The sequence below is a fragment of the Antechinus flavipes genome, chromosome 3, assembly GCF_016432865.1.
Source record: "Antechinus flavipes isolate AdamAnt ecotype Samford, QLD, Australia chromosome 3, AdamAnt_v2, whole genome shotgun sequence".
In the NCBI taxonomy this organism is placed as follows: Eukaryota; Metazoa; Chordata; class Mammalia; order Dasyuromorphia; family Dasyuridae; genus Antechinus; species Antechinus flavipes.
The window spans coordinates 368,263,864-368,282,538 of NC_067400.1; the positions used below are offsets into that span (position 1 = coordinate 368,263,864).

Here is an 18,675-nt window from a genome sequence, read left to right on the forward strand (position 1 = left end):
GTTTTCCTATGGCAATATCTCCAATATCTTCAGTGTAATGGTTGGCATTTCTTAAAACTGTAGAATCTAACAATAACTTCTCTAAAATATTATGTTTGGAATTTAACACAATACTTTTCAATGTGGTCCAACAAAAGCAGGGTATAGCAGTATGATTTATTTAATCCTGATAATAAGATTCTCTTATATAAGCCTAAGATTTCCTTTGAGAATGATGCTAGAAAACTATAAGGTTTGGGGTTATGTTTAATTTTTTTTTGGGGGGAGGGTTGTTGTTATTGTTTAACATGCCATTAATTCAAATTAAGTTTGTAACCCAATTACATATCCAGATGTCCTTTATAGGAACTGTTATCTAGCCATTTCTATCTTGTATTTGTTCACTTCATGATCAATATGAGATAGTTCTGAGATTTAGTGAAGTACTTTCATGGCTAATCTACATCAGTGATCCCTATGAAGAAAGAATGATAGGGATTCCTTCATGTCATTATCAGGCTGCTTGCAACTAACCTTGACAAACTTCTCACTCACAATTCTCTCAATGTCTCTTTGTCTCTATCTCTCTGTTTCTATCTCTGTCTCTTACACACACACACACACACACACACACACACACACACACACACACTGATTGATGCAATCTTTTATCAAGAGAATTGAAATGTTTCAATAAATACTCAGATAATATTCATTAATATCATAATCCCATATTAATATCCCAACAAAAGAATTTTGTCAAGGCAGAAAGTAATTCACCCCATAGAATTATAGAAATAATTGGTTAAACTGGCCCTTTTGTTCTTTATGTCAGGTACCAGTTTGTATATCTTAAAACTTTTACCATTAAATATATTTAACCAGCAAATTATTTCTCTTAAGGTCCTAACCTTCACACAGTAACTAGAAATTTTGTAGCAACATAGTCCATTATTGTATTCAAGCCTGTGACCTAGAGGTGAAAAGATTTGTATATTCCATTATCAGTTCCAAAGTTATCATATCTCCTGGGTTTTATATTACATTACCATCTACTTTCTAACTCCTATAACATTCCCTCATTCACAAGTGGCATCCTCATGGAGTGAAGAGAAAGGAAGTGGTAGGGTTTATCAGATTATGTACTATTCTTGAGTATCACCAGCAATATTGTATGAATCAATAGAACTCACAAAGGACAAATGCTTTCCTTTTTAAGTCCATTAGTATTTCAAATCTGAAATCTCAATTAAATACATTTTATGGAAATGAGAATTGTAGCATCAGTGAGTGAAATGTTTAGTTTAATCTAGATTCAGAAACGAAAATCCTGTCTCATGCTTAATTTAGTAATTGTTAATGAAAGGGGAAAATTCTCATTAATTAACTAATATAAAATAATATGAAATGCATGAAATGAAATCTGACTGCATAGATATTAAAAGAAGCCATATAGAATCTTACGTATAATATTCAAAGTGATTATCTCATGTCAACTACCCTTAAAACATATGCATTAAGCAATTGTTATCAGCCTATTATAGAATAAATTGAACAATATTTATTAATAACCCAGAATGGGAGAGGCTCTATATAAAAACTTATAACATCAAGCTCAATCTCTATGAAGAAGAAAGAGATGTGCAATATGAAATGCACAAACTAAATGGCAGTGATCTCCTTCACTCCTTCCCAATAGTCTTACCTGAAATAAATAGTTCACATCAATTAATCTCTATCTTTTGAACTGTTTCTTGCTAATCAGAAATCTTCCTTAGCTGAAAGAGTTTTATAATGATCACTGACAATTGAAAGAGCTGTCCTAGGTTTCCAATTATGGATCAGTGCATTAAAGTGAAAGAAAATCTATCCCTACTTGGTACATATGACTCTAACTCATTTATCAGGGAAAAGAACAGAATGAAAGGAAACAAAAAAGAAATGAAGGTTCATGAAGGACATGAAAGATTTCAACTTACCATTTTTGGCCTTGCAAGATTTGTTGTCAAGTTGTATTAGATACCCTTCCACGCAGCTACAAACATATGATCCATATGTATTTATGCAGGTTTGACTGCAAGTCCCATACACAGCACATTCATCTTGATCTAAAAGGAAAGTTGGCATTATTGCTCAGTAGCTACATTCATGAAGCGTTCCATTCTCTTTTTGGTGACCATATTTTCATCAAACCTTACAAATATTCTTTTCTATTAAGAAATAAAAGTCAACTGCAAAAAAGAAATACTAAAACTACAATAAAAAAGCCAGTTTTACATAGTTATTTCATAAAGGTAACAGGAATCTTAAACTTAATGGTTCTTGTGTAAAAAATTGCTTCTATGATTGGGAAAGGGATCCTATTAACTGCTTGGTAACAGTTTGACAGTTTTTGCAAATACAGAGAATGCAACTGCATAGCCAAAACTCCAAGGGCATTATACTGTTACTAAAAATAAAATAACAGATCCAGCATCCAAAAGGACATGTAGCCCTATGATGAATAGCTGGAAAGAACTTTTGAAATGATTTCACCCAGTAACTTTTACATTTCAGTCATGTTCTATTCTGCATATCCCCATTTGAGATCTTGGCAAAGATACTTGAGTAGCTTGGTGTTGTGGCCCAGAACTCTGAAACAAGGTGTTGTCAGTAGAATTGATGAGACAATGGTTATCTAGTTTAGCATGGTTCAGTATGATTGATTTAATCTTACAACAAATAATGGTTATTTTTTTGAGTGATGTAATCATTGGTTTATACTGAGTGTAGAACAAATAAGTGGGAGCCTCAGCTAGATTCACTCAGAGAGCAAGAGAAGACAAAGGTCTGGAGGCGGGAGCTCAAGCTCTTGGAGCCAAGGAGAGAGATTCATTCCACCTTCAGTCAGGCTCCTGGTGGCTCTCTTGGGGGACTGAGAGAGAGATTCATTCATCCCATCTCACATTGTGTGATGGCAGGCCTGTCCTCCTGCATTTTCTCCACTGAAACCAAGTCCCCTTTGAAGGCCATGAGAAAGCTAGCTGAGCATCAGGAGAAGGAGACAATAAAGATTTTTTTACTTTAACACCCGGCCATTCTTGTGGTGATTACTCTACTGAAAGGAAGGCTGTTCCAAGACCTCCAGAAAACCACTGAGAACACTACATTTTGACACTAGAACATAACAGCTTGGCATTTATTTCTCTAGCTCATTTTATAGATGAGGAAACTGAGGTAAACAAAGTTAAGTGACTTGCCTAGGATCACATAGCTGGTAAGTGTCAGAGGCCCAGATTTGAACCCAGGAAGATGAATCTTGCTGATTACAGATCAAGTATTCTATAAACCTTGTCACTTAGCTGCCCTGCTACTTAACTATTGCCAAACTAATTATATAGATAGAACTATTTCCACTTTTAAAATGTATACCCAAGCACTAATTTCTTCAAAGTCCTGTGCTAGCTATGCCTAAAGAGAATAAAATACTTAGTACCCAACTTCTAGGATAAGGGTTACCAACTTAGAGTAAATATACCTTTAGAGGGTAAAAGAAGTTTGTCTTGTGCTATGGGGGATATCTCCTAAATAATCATATCAAAGATAAGTATAAGAACTTAAAATGTAGTTTAATTAGCATAGACATTTGTGGGATAAGACTTCCTCAATTAGATCAGGCCCTTCTCTACAACTTAAAATCATTTAAGTTGGTAAGTGCACTTGTCCAAGGCTAGAATGTGTCTGAAGAACTCAAACCAGATTTCTTGGTTTTAAGGATGGCTCTCTAGCCACTATGCCATACTGATTCTCAAATAGCCATACTATCTTACTTAAATTAACTCATTTCTTTATTGCATTTCTTATTGCAAATGGATAGACAATGCTAGAATTTATTTCCTTTCGTGTTGAATAGGAGGGACAAAATTTTTTTTCCCAGAATAAAGAGGTTCAAGAACCAATATGGAGAGGCACTGCTCTAGGAGCCCATAATTTATGATAGGCAATAATAATGAAGCCAAGTATACAAAGGACAAATAACCAAAGACATATGTACATTATGCTCAGGTCATATGTAGTATGTTGGTCATGATGATTAGCATATGAGAAATGACATTAAATATATCATTCAGGACATAGGACTCAAAAAGAAGAGTGAACTATAGCAAATTAACAACTCCAGTGCTTCACTGGTACCTAGAAAAATCAAGAAAAAGCACAAGGAGAAAGCCTCCAGCACCAAAAGACTAAATGTATCCTCAAAGACAAAAATTTTAGAGTTTGAGAAGGTGTAAAAGCTGCAAAACTAAATTTCACATAAGTAGTATATACTTAATAAATAACTATGGATTGATTGATCAATACCATCATGGTTCCACTGAGATATCTGAGGAATACAAAGATGAGTAATTGCATTTTTGGGGGGGAAAGGAGGAACATAGGTAAATAATGAAGGTAGGATTGTAGGATTGCAGGGGAAAACATAATTGAAAAGAGGAACCAATCCCTTCATGGTGGCAAGGACTGATCATTCATTCAGAGATTCTCTAATTTCCATTTAATTGGTTTCCTCTCCTGTATGTGCCAAAATGTTTGTGGCAGCCCTGTTTGTAGTGCCTAGAAGCTGGAAAATGAATGGATGCCCATCAATTGGAGAATGCCTGGGTAAATTGTGGTATATGAACGTTATGGAATATTATTGTTCTATAAGGAATGACCAGCAGGATGAATACAGAGAGGACTGGCAAGACTTACATGAACTGATGCTAAGTGAAATGAGCAGAACCAGGAGATCATTATATACCTCAACAATGATACTGTATGAGGATGTATTCTGACGGAAGTGGATCTCTTCGACAAAGAGATCTAATTCAGTTCCAATTGATCAAGAATGGACAGAAGCAGCTATACCCAAAGAAAGGACACTGGTAAATGAATATAAACTGCTTGCATTTTTGTTTTTCTTCCCGTGTTATTTTCACCTTCTGAATCCAATTCTCCCTGTGCAACAAGAAAACTGTTCGGTTCTACACACATATATTATATCCAGGATATACTGTAACCTATTCAATATGTAAAGGACTGCTTGCCATCTGGGGGAGGGGGTGGAGGGAGGGAAGGGAAAAATCGGAACAGAAGTGAGTGCAAGGGATAATGCTGTAAAAAATTACCCTGTCATGGGTTCTGTCAATAAAAAGTTATTTTTTAAAAATTGCTTCCCTCTTCGGTTCTTCTGAAGTGGCTCTGCATCTGATTTAGCACAGATTTCTTAAGTCTGTTACTATGTCCTCTTAGCCACAATACATTGCTGTTATTCTGACAGGGTGCCCCTCAATCATTTTCCAAAATGCATCCATCCATGCATTTCAAAATACTATTTCTTTTCCAGGACCAAAGGGGAGTAACAGCATCGGCAAAATGACTCTAGAATTCAGATGATTTTCCAGTCTCTTTGCAGGAGAAATGTGGTTTGCATCTACTCAATTGCCTTCATAAAGGTTAACATTGAGTCCTGAGTTGAGGTATTGCCTGTATCTAAAGATTGAGCCAATTCAGTCTAAATAATGTTCTTAGTTATGCATGCAGATGTCATGAAATAATTGGACTATTTAATTGATTTAAAAGCAGTTATTAAACTTTTATTATGTGTGAGAGATTATGTCAAACACCGGGAATACAAAGAGAAAAGTGAAATTCTCTCTTCACTCAACCAGAGTTCTCTTCTCCCTCTACATCCTTGTTTATCTCATCAGCTCCCATGGATTCAATGATCATCTCTATGAAGATTATTCCCAAATCTGTCTATTTAGTTTTAACTTCTCTTCTGACTTATATTCTTACATCTTTAACTGCTGTTAGATATCTTGAACAGGATTGGATGTAGACACCTTAAACAGAATATATTCAAAACTGTACATGTATTTTGTATATGGTTGTTTGCATTATGTCTTTCCTATTAAAATGAAGACTCTTGGGATAGCTAGTTAGTGCAGTGGATTGAGTACTGGCCCTGGAGTCAGGAGAACCTGAATTCAAGTTCCATCTCAGACTCTTGACATTTACAGTGTAACCCTCAGCAGGTCACTTAACTCCAAATGATTAAAAAAAAAAAAGAATGAGCACTTTAAGTCATGGGGTATTATTTGCCTTCCTTTGTATCTTGCATGGTACATAATACATACTTAATATATATTAACTGATTGGTATATCTCTGTATATCAGTATATCTAGTGTGGATGGGTGTGATTGTGTTTATGAGTGTGCACAAAGTAGTTGGAGGAGATCAAAGAGGTCTTCATGAAGAAGATAGTTCTTGAGATTAATTTTAAAGATAAAGGTGGAGAAGGAATCAAAAATCCTTATAGATAAGGGTATATGAGTTATGATATTATGGAACTATCTCAGGATTAAGCTGAGACAAAATGTTCAACAAAATACTATCTCAGATACCTACAAGTTATATATTTACCTCATCTACTCAATTTTCATTTCTATAAAAGAGAATAGTAATGCTTGTACTTTCTATCTTATAGGGTTGCTAGAAGATAAATAATTGTCATAGTATATAAATGTGAGTTCATAAAATTTAGAGGACTTTTCCAGTTCAAGTTCAATTACAAATTAGACTGGATTATATTTGAGGTTCTTTCACCTTTGAAATTCTGTAGCAATAGATGTTCCAGTTGTCTATAAACACAATATATTTGTATGATAAGGTGTGTCAGAAATAAAAGTAAATGAGATTTTTAACTACATTAATAAACATCTCTTATCTAGATACAGAGATTTGATAGTTTCACTGTACTCTGCTCTGGTCAGACCAAACTTTTAGGAAGTACATAATTGATCTATATTGTTTTCGAGGAAGGTAATAAATATGATAAAAACACTAGAATCTATATTATTCAAGAATGGAATGAAACTGAAGATATTTAGATTGTAAAAGAGAAGATGAAAAACAAAAAAAAAGTCTTGATATTTTTGAAGTCTTCATATAAAAGAGAAAATAGACATTTTATCCTTGGATTTAGTGCATATGTCTTAGACCAAGTGTTGGAAATTTGAGTGAAACTGATTATTATTATAAATATGAGAAAAAACATCCCTAATGATTACAGCTATATAGATGAATTAATGAATGGGATATCTTGAGATAGTAGATTCGACATCTCTAATGATATTCAGATAGTGAATGACTGCTTCTCCAGGGCATTACAAAAAGAAGCTACAATTTTCTTTTTAAAAAATAACCTATAAGATCCAACTCTGAATCATCATGATATTTCAAAGTCCTTATTTCCTGATTCCATGGCTGGTGATATTTCTACTGCTCCATACTATACTTGTCTTCTTGAGAAAAGGAAAACATTGTCAGGTACACAAAACCTTAATTTAAAATTTCTTTGTAAAGGGAATCGAGAGCTACATTACAGGTAGGGCACAGAATCAAATATTTTCAATATATTCAAGGGAACTTAACATATCTTGCTTCTGATTTTTGTTGTTGTTGTTGTTGTTTCCATATAAGTGAGTGGTCAAATATATGCTGAAAAAATGGATTTGTTGAGACAGGTTAAAAAAAAAATCACTGACACTGGAATTTAAATAAATACAAAGGTGTTCTCTTATGACTTCTAGGTATCTGAAATAACTCCATATGATGAAATAACTCCTATCTTCCTAACAAAACCACAAGTCTTTTGGAGGAAGAGATATTTTCCTCTTCTTTCATATTAACTTATTCTTCAGTTCTCTCCCACATCCATTTGTCTGGCTTTTTTGATCCTCAGATAGGACAGTCATGTAATTATTTTGAAATGACTTTCCTAGTTTCTAGTCAGAAGGTGAAGGTTCATATAGTCTAGAGCCTAGAGCCTAGAACAATACACTGAGGATGGAGTTAAACTTGAAGAAAGTACATCTTCAATATACAAATTATTTTGACCTTTGAAAGCCTGAATTTTTTAAGAAGTGAGCAACTTGGCAAGACTGAAAGACTGGTGACATACTTTATTACTTCATTGAGATTTAAAACAATTTTTGTTTCCTTTGCCTCTCACTGACATAGTGATACTTGGATTCTTGAAGCCTGTGCCAGTGGAATGCATGTTATGGAAAATTTTATTGAGCTAGAAAGACTTTGATTATTAGTCTAGTGGTAAACTGTCTTTATTGTCCAGTATAGATCAAATCATATAAAAAAAGTTTAAGCAATGTAAAGACATTGAATTTGAATATCATAAGTTCTTAAAAAAAAAACTTTTAACTGATTCTTATTTTTTAAAAAATGCCACAATAAAATGGCTAAAAAAAAATCCAATAAGTCACATTATCCAGAAATCACCTGATCATTTTGTCAAGAAAAGACTAATTTTAAAAATGTCTCAAAAATGGAAAATCCAATTATTTTAAAACAACTATCAGACACAAAAACTACAGATCTACTTTCTCTTCGTAACAAAATCTCATTGGAATTTTCTGTGTACTTGTTTTGTATGTATACATACAAATTCTCTTCATCATATCATTCTCTCCTCCTTTGTTAGAAAAAGAAAGAGACGAGCCTTCTCCTTGCCACAAATAGCCCTTTTACTTGACTATGCCAGTTTCTTAAGCTATACTTTTCCTATCAAAAACTAGTTACCGAGAAAAGTATGTCAATATGTCTACCATTCATTCTTATATCTCCTACCTATTTCAAATTGCAATCTGACTCCCATCCTCTTAACTACAACTCCTCCCTACAATATTAGTAATAGTTCCTATCTGATGAATACAATGACCTTTTCTTATTACTCATTCTGCTTGGCATTTCACAGTGCTTTCTTTTAATACCCACTTTCTGGACAAGCTCTTTTCCCTTGATGCCCATGATATTTTTTTGCATCAGTTTTCTTTTTATCATATTGACCATCCTTTTTAATTTTCTTTGCTATATTATTATTCTCCAGTCATTCTCATGTCAGTATTTCCAAGGCTCTTCCCTGAGCCTTTTTCTCTTCTTTCATATTAACTTATTCTTCAGTTCTCTCCCACATCCATTTGTCTGGCTTTTTTGATCCTCAGATAGGACAGTCATGTAATTATTTTGAAATGACTTTCCTAGTTTCTAGTCAGAAGGTGAAGGTTCATATAGTCTAGAGCCTAGAGCCTAGAACAATACACTGAGGATGGAGTTAAACTTGAAGAAAGTACATCTTCAATATACAAATTATTTTGACCTTTGAAAGCCTGAATTTTTTAAGAAGTGAGCAACTTGGCAAGACTGAAAGACTGGTGACATACTTTATTACTTCATTGAGATTTAAAACAATTTTTGTTTCCTTTGCCTCTCACTGACATAGTGATACTTGGATTCTTGAAGCCTGTGCCAGTGGAATGCATGTTATGGAAAATTTTATTGAGCTAGAAAGACTTTGATTATTAGTCTAGTGGTAAACTGTCTTTATTGTCCAGTATAGATCAAATCATATAAAAAAAGTTTAAGCAATGTAAAGACATTGAATTTGAATATCATAAGTTCTTAAAAAAAAAACTTTTAACTGATTCTTATTTTTTAAAAAATGCCACAATAAAATGGCTAAAAAAAAATCCAATAAGTCACATTATCCAGAAATCACCTGATCATTTTGTCAAGAAAAGACTAATTTTAAAAATGTCTCAAAAATGGAAAATCCAATTATTTTAAAACAACTATCAGACACAAAAACTACAGATCTACTTTCTCTTCGTAACAAAATCTCATTGGAATTTTCTGTGTACTTGTTTTGTATGTATACATACAAATTCTCTTCATCATATCATTCTCTCCTCCTTTGTTAGAAAAAGAAAGAGACGAGCCTTCTCCTTGCCACAAATAGCCCTTTTACTTGACTATGCCAGTTTCTTAAGCTATACTTTTCCTATCAAAAACTAGTTACCGAGAAAAGTATGTCAATATGTCTACCATTCATTCTTATATCTCCTACCTATTTCAAATTGCAATCTGACTCCCATCCTCTTAACTACAACTCCTCCCTACAATATTAGTAATAGTTCCTATCTGATGAATACAATGACCTTTTCTTATTACTCATTCTGCTTGGCATTTCACAGTGCTTTCTTTTAATACCCACTTTCTGGACAAGCTCTTTTCCCTTGATGCCCATGATATTTTTTTGCATCAGTTTTCTTTTTATCATATTGACCATCCTTTTTAATTTTCTTTGCTATATTATTATTCTCCAGTCATTCTCATGTCAGTATTTCCAAGGCTCTTCCCTGAGCCTTTTTCTCTTCTTTATACATGTACATATATATTCCTCTGCCTTTTTTAGTTTATCAGATCTCATAGGTTCAATGATCATCCCTATGATACACTCCCAAATTAATATAACTAGTCCATTTTTTTTCTTTTGAACTTCAGTCCTTTGTCACTAATTGCTTATTGGATTTCTCCACCTAGATGTTATAGAGGCATTTTAAGTTTTATATATTCAAAATGGAATTCATTCTATATTTCCTACAAAAACTTATCCTTCTAGGGTAGTGAGGTGGTACAATAGATAGAATATCATCCCTGAAGTCAAGAGGACCTGAGTTCAAATCTGGCCTCAGATACCCAACACTTCCTAGCTGTGTGACCTTGGACAAGTCACTTAACCCTAATTGCCTTAGCAAAATAATAATAAATAAATAAATAAAGATGGCATACAAGATGCTCTCCTGGGCCCCTTTCTGCTCTAATTCTATCATCCTGTGATGAGATATAGTGTATAATCAATGAAAAGGGGAAAAAAAAGTATTCTCCCTCCAAATTGCTTTTTTTTCTGTCACTTTTCAAGTCGTTCAGATTCATGACCTTGGAGTCGTCATCCTTTACCTAGTCCCTCTTTCCTAATCTTGTCAATCCTACCCTAACAATATTTCTTATGCTGATCTCCTTCCCTTTACTCACATACATGTACCCATCATCTCACACTTGCACTATTACAATAATCTCCTAATTGGAATCCTTGCCTCCAGTTTCATCACTCTGCAAAACATTTTCCACATACCTACCAAATTGATATTCCTAGGACAAATATCTAACTTTGTTATTTCTTTACTCCAACATTTCTAATGATTATTTATTGTTTCTAAGATACAATTAAATCCTCAGCCTAAATTTTGGTTTGTTACTCTATTCTTATTTCAAGTTGCTTTCCATAAATCCTTCATGCTGATCAAATTTTTCTATTTAGTTGTTCATTCCAATCTAGCTCTTGCCTAATCAACCTTACATTAGTAGTTCTACAAATCTGAAATATTCTCCCTTCTCTCATCTGTTTCATAAATTTCCCAACTTCCTAGAAAGTACAATTCAGATATCACTTCCTCCCTGGAATGTCTTTCTGAATGTCTTACTAAGTAGTATTTTTTTTCTTCTTGAAATTATTTCTTATTACCTCTTTTTAGGCTTTGTATTTACTTGCAAGTTATATCTTCCCATGAAAATGTAACATCCTTGAGGGCAAGAACTTAATTTTAAAAACTGATTAATGCCACCAGTATCCACTTTATTACCTAACATAGAAGTGATAAATGAACGTGATAAATTGGATTGAATGGAAAGGTATTCTTGAAGGTACATGAGAAGTTAGTGTATGGCCTTTCATGACAATTTTGTAGCATGTCCTTAAACCAAGTGTTTCCTTGCATATGTTAGTATAATATAAGATTTCCCATTCTATAATAATTATAATAATGATGACAATAATAAAAGATATTTACTAAGATTTACCAAGTGCTTTACATACATTATTTCACGTGATGCAATCACAGATACAATTTACTCAAAGATCACCTATATGTATAGTAGTATCAAATGAGCTATAAAAGAGGGTAAAGTAGTCAAAAAAGCTTTTTGTAGACAAAGAAGATGTTCTAGATAAAGTTCAAATAGAGGAGAGATTTTCTTCATATTTTAAGTTTCTCAGAATATTATCATTTGGAAATGGCATTATGTGAATTACATGATACTGCAGAGACTCAGTGAAAAACATAGCCAATCAAAGGACATTAGCATAATTATGTACACAGAAAAAAAATCAATGAATAAATGAATGAATTTGCCCAGGGTCACACAGCTAGGAAGTATTAAGTGTTTGAGATCATATTTGCACTCAGGTCCTCCTGAAGGTGCTGAAAACACATTTATTAGGAGTTTACTATATGCCCCACCATATTGGTTTTCAACAAAGCTATGAGGATAGTGGCCATTCTTAACCTCATTTTAAAGATGGAGAAAAGGAACTTAAAAGAAGTTAAATCTCTTGCCCAGGATTACCTAGTTATTAAGTTTCTGAGGCAGAATTGGAAGTAAGGTCTTTTTCGCTTTTAATATGGCACTCAATCCTTGTAGCCCTTAACTCTTTTTTCTTTTGTAAAAAAAAAAAAAAAATTGTTTTTCTTAATATAAACATTCATACTTTGGGTAGTTTCTAGAAACCTGGAAAATTAAATGTAATATGACATGGTTCTGTGACATACAAGCAATAATAATAATAATAATAAGTATCGCAGTTTTTCAAGGTTCACTAAGTACATACACACACACACACATACACACACACACACACACACACACATTTCATTTGATCTTTACAGTAATCCCTTAAAGTAGAAATTTAGGCATAAGACACTGAACTAAATATGTTTAATACTCTATCCATTATGGCTTCCAGGTGCCTCAGCCAATTATTCTATATCAATCAATAAATCCACAGACACTTAAGATGTTTCTCTGTGCCAAGAATTGTGTTAAATGTTGGGGTAATATCCAGAAGATATAAATTGTTATGCATTGGTTGTTAGCTCTGTCTTTAAGAAAATAAATTGCTAGGGGCAAATAGGCAGCACAGTGGATATAGCACCAGCCTTGAATTTAGGAGGACCTGAGTTCAAATCTGAGCTCAGACACTTAGCACTTCCTGTATGACCCTGGGCAAGTCACTTAACCCCAATTGCTGCAGGGGGAAAATTTTAACAAAGAAAAGAAGATGCTATATTTAACATATATTGGATCACTTGCCGACAGGGAGAGGGGGATAAGGGAAGGGAAAAATAGAACACAGGGTTTTTTAGGGAAGAATGTTAAAAATTATTCATATATATATTTTGAAAATAAAAAGCTTTAATTTAAAAAAAAACAGAAAATAAGATGCTGGAACTTTTAGATTTAAATTATTTCGTTACCTTTGCAACTTCTTCCATCTTGTGCTATTTCATATCCATCCTCACAGTAACATCTTGTACTATTTCTTATTATTGCACATTTATATTGACAATTCATCTGCTGGCAATTTGGTAGCATTTCTGGAGGGGGAAAACACAAAAAATACATATGCATTATATTTATTTTAAAAATTCATTCAGTTTCCTTAAATGTTTCCAAGGGATTTTTTTGTGTGTGTGTGTGATAGTAGAAACTGCCTCTATTTTTCACTCTATTGTATTGCCAAGTCAATTTTTACTTTGGGGGAAAAAAAAGCCTTGCGTTTCCAAATAACAAATGCATCAGTATATTATTTTTTTTTCTTTCAACAACTTTAAACAACAGTTGTATGACTTTTTGGACTTCTTTGGACTTCATGCACGCTCAAAGCAATTTCTTATAAAATTTAGTAAATTTAAATTATTTCAAGTTAATTTTTAAAAATACATCCATTTTAAGAGGTTGATTTCAGTATGTGTGTCTTTCCTATCTGACATAACAATTGACTTTCTATCTGTTAACAGTTTATTTTGATTTAGTAAGCCACCTTTAAACTTCACATCAATCAATGTGCATATATTCCATTTGTGGACATAATATATTTCATTCTATCTAATGATGGCTTTTTATCTAAATTATGGCAAAGATGTTGCTGAAGCAATAGCTCACAAAATCTAGGAACAAATTACATTTTATAAAGATAAAAACACTCTTAGGTTAAAACAATGGCAAGATCAGGTTTCTTGCCAAAATCTGTTTCAGTAATCTGATGTATTAAACTAGATCAACTTTTGATTTCAAATGTCCTCCCTGCCCTGGAGGATTTAGGGTATTAGTGAGTAGTGACATAGTGGCTGCTTCTCTCCTGAAGAAAAAGTAAGAAATAGGTTGGACAGATGTATAAATAATTCAATCCATTCATAATCTGTAGACACTTGCAGCAAAGCCTAGTAATGTTTCAAGAAAATTGTAAGAGAATCTCAGAAAAAACAGGAAAAAGGAAACTTTACTCTAGAGACTGGCTTACAGTAATTGGGCAGTTTTCCAGATAGGAAAAAAAAATCATCAGTTAACATTTTCATTTGTCTATTGTCACTTTTATTTTAAGTTAACCATAATCCATTTAATGATTGTTGGGTCATGAAAGAAAATCCAACACTTCCAGAATTCTAAATCAGAAAATCCATTCAGAAGATGGCCAAGTGAACTGAGGTGTCAGACTTAGTCACATCAATTTAATTTAACACATTCATTAAGAGTTTTATAGGTATGGTTCTTAGAGTTATACCCTGAGGAGATAGAGTCAAAGAAAATAACATACACCTTGCCCTCAAGGAGATTATTGATAAAAGGGGGAAAATCATACCATATATCTCTGGAGCAAGAGTTAGGACTAACATAAACAGTAGAAAGAACATCTGATGCAGAGGCAGAAGACCTTTGTTTGAATCTGTTTGTGATTTTAAATCTGAATGGATTTGGGTATTTCACTTAATCTATATCAGTCTCAGTTTCTTTATGTGTAAAATCACTAGGTTGGACTTGATGATCTCTATGGTCCCACCTGGTATTAGAACTATGATCCTCTGTTTTGAGATCCCTTCTACATGTTTATAAAAAAAAGAGTTTTAAATAAATTATAAGTAATATGTGTGTTCAAACCTTCAAAAACCAGGTTACTTAGCAAAAACTGTTATTATAATAATAGATTAAGATTAACTTAATCTGACAGTAAAAATAATTTACTGATAAAAATAGAACATAAAAATATGGATAATTGTACCATGTATTCAAGTCAGCATTCATTTTAAAAATATTTTTATGGATTAATTAATGAATCAGAGAATTAAATGAATTGCCCATATTAAAAACAAACAGTAATGGTCATAGTGGAGGCTGAACTTCCAAGCTTCCAACTTCCAAATCTTTCCCCATCATCTTTTTTTAAAGTTTATAAATTAACATGATATAATGGATAGAATGCTAGACATGAGTTTAAATTCTCCCTTAAATGCTTACACTTTGTATGAGTCTGGCAAATCACTTAGCTTCTTTTTGCCTCAGTTTTCTTATCTGTAAAATGAATATAATAATAGCCTCTTCTTCCCAGAGTTATTTTGAGGATAGAATATTATTTTTAAAGTACTTTGTAAAACTTAAGTAGTTATAGGAATATTGGAATGTTATGGTTGTTATTATTGTTATTATCCTTATGCAGCATAAAGATCATGGTAATAGCCATCTTTTTCTTTTTTCTTCCTCTCCTTTTCTTCTTCCTTCCCCACACACACAAAAAGAGAAAGCCACTTCATTTTAATCTGTTATGTAAAGTTCTCTAACAGCAACATTATCTAGAACTAAGGTAAAAGAAGCAGTAACACATATTGCTCATGGATTCCTTTGCATCCTTACATGAGATTAAAATAGCAACAGAAAGAAAAGGGTACAAGGAGAATGATCAATATTCTAGCAGATGGGAAGAAATAAGGAGAGAGCAGGGAGGTTCAATTCTTGGAGGTTTAAAGAGAAAGAAAACAGCAACTATGACAACTACTATTATAACAACAAAACAACAATAAAACCAAAACAAAACTCAGTCATTGCATAGTTTGATCTAAATTTTTTTATATATAGTGTGTGCATCATTGTATAGAGAGCGTGACAGATGATGCTGAATGGTGAATGATTTTGAAACAACATGTTTTATTAAGGAAAACTGTGAATTTCAATATTATTTGTATATTTAAAAAACTAGCAGTGAGTTTTTAATTATTATATAACCATTTCTGAGAGCTGAGTCCCACATTTACCTAATTACAAAGTGTAATAATCATTATGCAAATAATTATGTTTCAGATTAATTTTGTTGTCAGCTTTATTACAGCAGTAAATTCTATATACTTGTTCATTCCTCTTGGATATTGTTTAAATTCAGTATCAGAACCACATAAAAGCAGACTCCTAGAAAGGTAATGTACTCTAGGATCTGAAAGCTGAAGCTTTCCATTAATACTATCAATGTTGTTGTTTATTTTCTTTAGGACACGGTGGAGAAAGAAAGCTATTTTTTGTATTCTGGTGACTGTATCTGTATCTTGCTCACCCAGATCTAATGATTGTTCTGGTACTCCTCAGTGTCAAGCAAAACAGTATTGTCTAAGAGGCAGTCAGCAAGGTGTACACTGTAGAAGATAGAAATTTGGATTCAGAGTCAAGAAGATCTGTTTCAATCTTAATTCAGACACTTACCCTTATGATTTTTAACAAATCTTTTGACTTCTGTCGATCTCAATTTCTTCTTTTCCAAAATGTAGAGGAAAAGATGACTTCTAAGGTACTTTCAAGCTACCAATCTGTGATCTTTGATCTTATGATGCTACTTTCCTTACTTTTATGAATCGTTGTATATATTGCTGCCCTACCCTTCTATCATAAATATTCATGAATGTTTGCGTGTATGTGTGTGTGTGTGTGTGTGTGTGTGTGTGTGTGTGTGTGTGTAAGAGGGAGGGAGAGAGAGAGAGAGAGAGAGAGAGAGAGAGAGAGAGAGAGAGAGAGAGAGAGAGAGAGAGAGAGAGAAAGAGAGAAAAGAAAAAGGAGGAGGAGGAGGAGGAAGAGGAAGAGGAGGAGAGAGTAAAAAGAAATGGAAAGTTTAATCAACAAACATTCAAAACTTTTTTTAAAATATAAATTACTATAAACATATTTCTTGAAACAAATGGGTCATTAACTGGAGATTGAAACATGCTCATTTTGTTCATTTAATTCATTTTGGATGAGACACATATTCTTCATACTTGTATTTTGTTGTGAAAACATTTGATTTATATATAAAATGTTTATAATTTTGACATCTGATGAATGGTTTGTAAAAATAATATTCTACTATTAAACATACATTTTTACAACATGGATTGATTGTATATTGATTGCTTTCCTGGTTTTATGTGTGTGTGTGTGTGTGTCTATATTTTTCCCCCTGTTATTGGTAGAAAATGTCACATTGTATATTAGAAAGAGCAATAGTCTGGGAATTACAAAGTTTGAATCCAAATCCCAAATCTGTCACTAACCAATTGTTTGATTTCGGATGAATAGCTTCACTTTTCTATGGCTTGGGTCCTGCCTCTGTGAAATGATACTACTAGGCTAGATACTTAATAATTTCTAAGGATTCTGCCTTTTTATAGCATCCTTCTATCCCATGTATTATAGGGATTTATTTTTCTTATATTCCTTCCTTTAAATTCTAGTATGAAGCCATCCACTTTTGGCGACCTTCCCTGAAGTATACTTGGAATGCAAATTTTCTCAAATGTAAGAAAAATAAAAACTGTAGGAAATGATGATTTTTGCTTATGTGGTCTCCTTAATCCCATGAAATATGAATATGATCCTTTCAACCAAATGTATATCTACATTTAATGTGCTACCTAAGCACAAGCCAATTAACAATTCAGACAAGCCATTTTCATCAAATACTGATGCTATTCTCCCCAGTCTTTAGAGATTCTGCTTTCCAATTGCACTGGGATTCGTGAAACATTTCCACAGATCTGTACAAATCTATATGGTTTCTCTAAGCATACAAAAATGAGTATGCTGACCTGCCTCTGAGCCATAATGAGCTACTAGAGAAAGGTGATTAAAAGTTTGGCAACCAGATTTCAACAACCAGACCACTTATTCCCTTACTGAATTTGTAGGTTTATTTTGGCTGTCATTATGATCCATCACCTGGACAAACAAATTGCTTGTTAAATCATAGTCAAATATATATATATATATAATATATATATATATATATATATATATAATATATATATATATATATATATATGTTATCTCAATTCAATTTGGGTTCTTCCTGTCACAAAGACCAGTATTGTTGTGAGTCATGAAACAGAACACACTCCAGAGAAATTGAAAAAAAAAAAAAACTTCAAAGGGCAACAGAAAAGCAGATCATAGGGTGGCCAGGTTGCAAAACATCAAAAATAAATAATTAAAAATGAGACACTTAAGGATTACATCAGAATTATAGAAATGAGAAACAGGATGAGTTGGTCAAAAGGAAATCCTAATTGTGCCATATGCAATATATAATGAACACATGACATATACTACTAAATGTGAGAATATATGGATATATGAATATGTATGTATGAATGTAAATACATGAATGGTTAGATAAATATATTCTCTAAGATCAATTTAATTCTTTGAATATTTGTCAATTCTTATAGATAGAGAAAAAAATAAAAATAATGTATAAAGCTTTTTTTCCCCATCCCCAAGGTAACCACACATAGAAGTATCTCACAGAGAGGTTTACAACCTGGAATAATAATTCATTGCTCATTTAAGAAGTAGAAGCATTTTTGATCACTACTTCTATAAGAAGTTTTGTTTTTTTAACTGGATAGAAAGGGAAATGTTTTGTCTTTTCTTATGTATGAGTTTGAAATAAATGACTCTTAGATCAG

At 32.9% G+C, this 18,675-nt stretch overlaps 1 protein-coding gene across 1 annotated transcript in view; it reads right to left on the reverse strand.

The window, feature by feature from the left end:
* LRP1B (LDL receptor related protein 1B) overlaps positions 1-18,675 on the reverse strand; it is a 2,056,943-nt gene that overhangs the window by 1,311,374 nt on the left and 726,894 nt on the right. Inside the window, exons 4-5 of the mRNA XM_051990638.1 lie at positions 13,171-13,290; positions 1,959-2,087 (exon numbers count right to left, since the gene is read on the reverse strand). Of these exons, the coding sequence (XP_051846598.1) occupies positions 1,959-2,087; positions 13,171-13,290 (249 nt within the window). The remainder of the gene's footprint in view (positions 1-1,958; positions 2,088-13,170; positions 13,291-18,675) is intronic.